Source organism: Portunus trituberculatus, chromosome 8 (assembly GCF_017591435.1).
Source record: "Portunus trituberculatus isolate SZX2019 chromosome 8, ASM1759143v1, whole genome shotgun sequence".
NCBI lineage: Eukaryota > Metazoa > Arthropoda > Malacostraca > Decapoda > Portunidae > Portunus > Portunus trituberculatus.
The window spans coordinates 4,808,996-4,815,000 of NC_059262.1; the positions used below are offsets into that span (position 1 = coordinate 4,808,996).

The window sequence follows — 6,005 nt, forward strand, 5'->3', positions numbered from 1 at the left end:
GTTGTGGTGGTGGTGGTGTCTGTGTGGTAAAGTGCTCTATTGTGATGTTTCAAATTACTACAAAGGATTAATGAAACAGAGAGAAAGAGGAAAAGATAGAGGAGAGAAAGGAAAAGAGGAAAAACAAGAGACAAAACTACCAAATGACTAATAAAAGAAAAAGAGAAGAAAAGAAGACAATAACTGAGATGAAATAAAAAAATGAGAGATGAGAGAAAAGAAAAGAAAAGAAAAGAAAAGAATGAAGATGAACTTAAAAATAACAAACAAAACAGCAAGAAATGAAAGAAAGAAAAAAGACAATGAGGAAAAAATAGAAAACTTAAATAAACCTAAAAATGAAAAGAAAAGAAGGAAAAGAAAACTAAAAAAGAGAGAGAGAGAGAGAGAGAGAGAGAGAGAGAGAGAGAGAGAGAGAGAGAGAGAGAGAGAGAATAATTCCCATTCAGAATATTCAGTAGTCCTCCTGAAGGGTGACACACGAAGGAATGCAATGTCTAAGTCTTACCTTCAGCTCCCAGATTGAGGCTATCCTCCCCAGGGTCCTCCGCCTCCCCAGCACCCCACACCTCCCCATCCTCCTCCACGCTGATGGGAGAGAAAGATGAATAGGTAAGGCAGTGTGTGGTAAAGGATTCAGTGGTAGTTTGGTAAGGTTTCAATATTAATGGGAGATTAACCTAACCTAACCTAACCTAACCTAACCTAACCTGACCTTCCCATCCTCCTCCACGCTCATGGGAGAAAAAAGTGGATAGGTAAGGCAGTGTGTGGTAAAACATTCACGGATAAGATTGGTAAAGTTTCTATATATCTGAGGAAAAATACCCTTACCTTACCATACCTAACCTAACCTTACCCAACCTCCCATTCTCCGTCACATTGATGGGAGGAAAACGATGGATGGGTAAGGCAGTGTATAAAAATTCACTGGTAGATTGATAAGGTTTCTACATTACTGAGGAAGCTTGAAACTTAACCTAACCTAACCTATCCTAACTTCCCCTCCCCATCCTCCTCCACACTGACTGGGGTAGGGAGGTGGATAGGTAAGGCAGTGTATAAAGCATTCACTGGTTGACTGATAAGGTTTCTATATTACTGAGATTTTTATATTGCTACGAGACTTATAACCCAACCTAACCCAACCTAACCTAACCTAACCTGATATTTTTAGCCTCTGAAAATAGTGAAGTTACATATTTTTTTGGATTTTTAGTTGTTATTGTTGTTGTAGTGATAGATAAACCAGATTTCTAAATGGTTAAAGGGAGAAACACTAATGAGAATCCATGAAAGTTACGAGTTTATAACCTTTTTTCATATAACACTGACTAATTCAACACGACAGCTATCCACAACACACACACTCCACACCCAACATTTATTCACATCTATGGTACATCCACATGACCTTTAAATGGCTTTCAAGACAAATAAACCACATAAATTCCCAGCTGGCTCCACCACGCACCCCGCTGCGCACCTCGCCTCCCCAGCTGGCCACTTTGTTTACATCCCCGGCCCGGAGCACACGTAACCTCCTTCACTCCTATTTTTGGTCCTATTTCTTTCCCTATCAGTGTGGGAAGGATAAGTCAGCCAGGATGCCGTTCATGAAAGGCAGAGCACCCATCAGGAGGACGCTACAGTACCTCCAATCCTCCAATTTGGTGTTAAAGGAGAGAGTTAAGGTGGGCATGTGTGTGTTTGGGGGGTTGGTGCGCTCTCTCTCTCTCTCTCTCTCTCTCTCTCTCTCTCTCTCTCTCTCTGTGTGTGTCGCAGTCATAATTCTCTCTATAAATATGGTAACAGTCCTCCATTTCACTATACATATACGTAAGTCCTTAATTTCACTATACACGTACAGTAAGCCTTTTCCTTCACTATACAAATACGATAACACTCCTTTCCTTCACCATGGACACTTTAATCTGGCCTCTCCTTCACTACAAGCACGATAACCGAGTCTTCTTCCTTTCGGTTCGGCAGATTTTTACGGTTAATTACAACGTGCACGGGAACCACCACCGCGGGGCCAAGGATTTTGTGTTTTGGCATCTGGCGCAGCTACAGTACAACAACCCAAGTGTGCAGGTGTGTGTGTGTGTGTGTGTGTGTGTGTGTTTTCAGTCCTAGTTAATTTTGTCATTTCCGTTTAATATTAATTTTTTTTTATTTTTTTCTACTTTTATTTTTGTCTATTTTTTCTTCATTTTTCTTTATTTTTTTCTATTTGTGTTTTTATTATTTATTTCTATTATTATTATTACTTTTATTTAGGGAATGTTTTGCTTATCTGTTATGTATGTATGTATGTCTCTCTCTCTCTCTCTCTCTTTCTCTCTAACCCTCACAACTTCCCCTGCCTCACACCCTCACAGATCGCCACCTTCAAGAACCTCACACCCACACCTTTCATCCGCGTGTTCTTTGAGAGCGGAGAGGAGGCGCTGGTGGACCTCGATTCAAGACCCCGCCAGGATATTGTGGACCACATCAAGAAGGTGTTTTGCAAGAGTGACAGCAAGTTAGGAGAAGAGAGGCTGGAGAGAGAGAGTAAGGACAACCCGGCAAATTTTGGTTGGGGGTGTAATCGGCAGTGTATTTGTGAGATTCCCGGGCAGGTGCCGTGCCCCGCTGTAGTGCCGCTGCCCAAGGAGATGCGAGGGAAGTATAAGTTTGGGCAGGCGGTGGAGTGAGTGGTGTGTGTTGGTGTTTTTTTTTTTTTCTTTTATATGGTTTTGTTAGTGTGTGTGTGTGTGTTTGTTTTTATTGTGTGTGTGTGTGTGTGTGTGTGTGCATGTGTGTTGGTTTGTGCCAGAGTCAGATGATAAGCTAGTTTCTTCCTGTGTGTGTGTGTGTGGTGGCTGCGAGGGTGTGTGGCGATGGTGTGTGGTGGTTGCCTGGTGCTGTCTTATATGGCACACTGGCTTACTCACTCACTCACTCACTCACACCTTTCTTTCACTGTAAATAATCCTCGACACAATTACACTAATACCTCCAACACTGTCCTGCCTGAAGGTGTACATATGTATGAGTAATGTGGCAACGTGGCTCACCTGTGACTCCTGAGCAAGCTGCCAAGTAATAATAAAATACTTTGTTATTTTTGTACTGTGATTCACCTATTGTCTAACACATCAATAGGCAACATGAAGTCAAAAGGTCTTCCATATATTTTGAACATGAAAAGCAGAGATGAAAAAAGTTCTCAAATTTGTCGATTTCTTTTTCTTTCCTTTTTTTTTTATGCAGGAAGGGAAGCTGGTTATGGGAAACAAAAAGTGAGGACATAAACAAAAAGAAAAGAGAAATAAATGGCCCACTTGATTCCAGTTCCTTAAAGAAAAAAAAAAAAAAGGCTCACTTGATTCTAATTTCCTAAAAAAAAAATGCCCCCTTGATATCAGTTTCCTTAAAGAACAAGAGTTATCCAAGAGTCCGGTACAAATGTCTTAAAACCTATCACTCAATGGCATGAAGGAAAATGTCTTGTATAGTTTTAGACATGAGCAGTGAGGTGAAAAGGTTCTCTGATTCACCTATACTGTCAAAACACATCACGACATAACTTGAAGTGAAAAAAAGAAAAATAAATAAGAAATAAAATAAAATAAATGAATAAAATCTATATATTCTTTAAACATGACAAGCAGTGAGGTGGAAATGTTCCTGATTTACCTATAATCTAAACATCACTAAATAAAATGGGTTTAATTTAATTTGGGTTAGGTTCAGTAAAGTGCAGTAAATCTACTTACTTGGTTGGGTGTGGGGGCAGGGCGGCCACCCACTCATCCACTGTGGTTGGGGATTTGGGTGTGGGTGCCCTGGGGTGAGTCAGATGGCCGGACGCAGAGGTAGGAGGCGCGAAGGTGAGTCCTGAGTCGACATGTGATGAGGGGAATGTGGCGCCCTCCAGTGAACACCCGCCACAGCCTGACGTGGCACTACCGCTCTCCTGAAGGTGGTTTGGGGTCCCCGTTGCCCCGTCTGAGTCCCCCCCGGCCACTGTGATGAGGATTCGAGGCCCCGCGTTCGACCAGGTCACCTCCACAATCTCCTCGTCCTCTTGGGTATCAGCGCACACTCTTCGATCAAAGCTACCCCACCCTCCGTTTTCTGTTGGCTGTGGCTGGCTCTCTGTGTCAGGCAGCCACGGTCTATGGTCACTGTCAAACACCACAGCCACATCATCCTCCAGGGCGGGTAAATCCTCAAGCTCCTGGTCACTATCATTACGACTCACTATTAGGCTGTCTTTCTCACTATCCTGGTCACTGTTCACCTCATCCACTCCCACAGCCTCCACTGCCACCGCTCCCTCCACCCCAGCCAGCGCATCCTCATCATACACTTCACCCTCACCAAGCACTTCACTTGCCAAGGTCACAAACCCATCAGGGGCATCCACATCACTGCTTCCACCTGCCACAGCCACCTCACTCTTGTCTCCACTTCCCTCACTCTCCTTCCACCCCTCCTCCTCCACACACTCACTGGGGGGCTGGAGGGGCTGTGTGTGGGGCTGGTCAGTGATGACAGGCAGTGAGGGGTGGAGGGGTGTGGGTGTGGGTGGGGTGCCAGGAGCCATCACAGCCTCTAGATTCTCGCTCCCCTCAGGCACCAAGACCTCCACCTCTACACCAGCAGGAGCAGCAGGGACGGGGGTGGCAGGCGTGGTGGGGGTGGTAGTGGCAGCATCAGTAGTAGTTGTGGTGGCAGTGGTGTCATAGCCAAGATTAAACCCGCCGCCACTCGCCTCATTTCCTGTACACTGACCTTGACTCACTGCCTCTGACTCCTCCTTCTCCTCCACCCCCCCACCCTCCCCTCCTCCTCCCGGGTCTCCCTCCGTCCCCTCCGCGGGTGGTGGGGGAGAGGGGGTGGGGGCGGGGTGGAGCGAGGTGGTCCTGGTGAGGGTGACATGGCGGCGGTGGTCAGCGTGAGTGGTGACCCCCTCAGTGTCACGTGTGTCTGGTTGGTGGTGAGTGTCCCTCCCCGCCCCGCCACCCACACCCTTCTCACTCTCACTCTCACTGGTCACCATCTCTCTCTTGCCACCATCGCTGCCACTCTCTCGGTCACTTTCACTTCTGTCCTTCCCGCGCGCCTCCTCCCCCGCACTGCCGCGCCGCGCCTCGCCCCGCCTGGAGGAGGCGTCCTCGTGCACGATGCCGCTGTCCCCGTCACTCGACAGACTCACGCTGTCCGTCAGCAGGTCGGGGGGCGGTGGTGGGGCGGCGATGGCGGGGGGCTCTTCGCTCCCCAACATGGACTCACAGAAACGGCGCCTGCTGAGGGGCAGGGGGGAGTGTGTGGGTGAGGTGAGGGGCGGGAGCTCCGGGGTGTGGGAGGTTATGGATGGCGGGGGGCACTCAGGGAGGGATGGGGAAGGGGAGGAGGGGGGTGAAGGGGCTCCATCTCCTGTCTCTAGGGAGGGTCTCTTGGGCCGCGGCTCACCCTCGCACGCCTGGGCGTCGCTGGCCCGCCGCCGGGCCGCCTCCCGCGCTCCGCCGCCCGTCACTAGTTCGGAGCCCACGGTCTGCGGAGGCTGCCGCGCCCCCTCCGGAGAGGCGGGAGGTGTAGGGGACGGGGCCAGGGGGGGCGAGGTGGTGCCTGCCCCGCCCTGCCCCGCTGGGGGCCTGAAGATCACGGTGCCGGTGCTGGAGTCACCGCCCTCCTCTGAAGACGTGGTGCCTGACGACGTGCTGGGGGGCGACACTCCCCCCACGGGTGAGGTGCACAGCGGGGACGCGCTGTCGTTGGGGCCCGCCGCGTCCTCGGCAGTGTCAGCGGCGCATGGCGCGACGTCAGGGGGTGGGAGGGTGGTGGTTGGGTGGTCAGCGTGGGGCACGAGCCGCTGCGAGGCGCGCAGCCTGAGCGAGGTGGTGAGGGAGCCAACGCTGCCCTGCAGGCGGCGCCAACGCGTCAGAGTGGAGGCCACCACGCCCCGCACGCCCCCGCCTTCGCTCACCACACTGCCCGCACTGTCGCGC

The 6,005-nt window shown here is 49.9% G+C and overlaps 2 protein-coding genes across 2 annotated transcripts in view; one reads left to right on the plus strand and one right to left on the minus strand.

Annotated features, from left to right (window-relative positions):
• The window catches only part of LOC123499996, a 38,199-nt gene that overhangs the window by 31,655 nt on the left and 539 nt on the right, over positions 1–6,005 (minus strand). The window contains 3 exon segments of the mRNA XM_045248584.1: positions 509–588; positions 3,066–3,083; positions 3,768–6,005. The exon segment at positions 3,768–6,005 is cut by the window's right edge and continues 146 nt beyond it. Of these exon segments, the coding sequence (XP_045104519.1) occupies positions 509–588; positions 3,066–3,083; positions 3,768–6,005 (2,336 nt within the window).
• On the plus strand, positions 1,502–3,112 carry LOC123499696 (probable 28S ribosomal protein S25, mitochondrial). The gene is made up of 3 exons (XM_045248092.1): positions 1,502–1,694; positions 1,993–2,097; positions 2,385–3,112. The coding sequence occupies exons 1-3, from the start codon at positions 1,608–1,610 to the stop codon at positions 2,700–2,702; spliced, it is 510 nt and encodes a 169-aa protein (XP_045104027.1). The 5' UTR covers positions 1,502–1,607; the 3' UTR covers positions 2,703–3,112.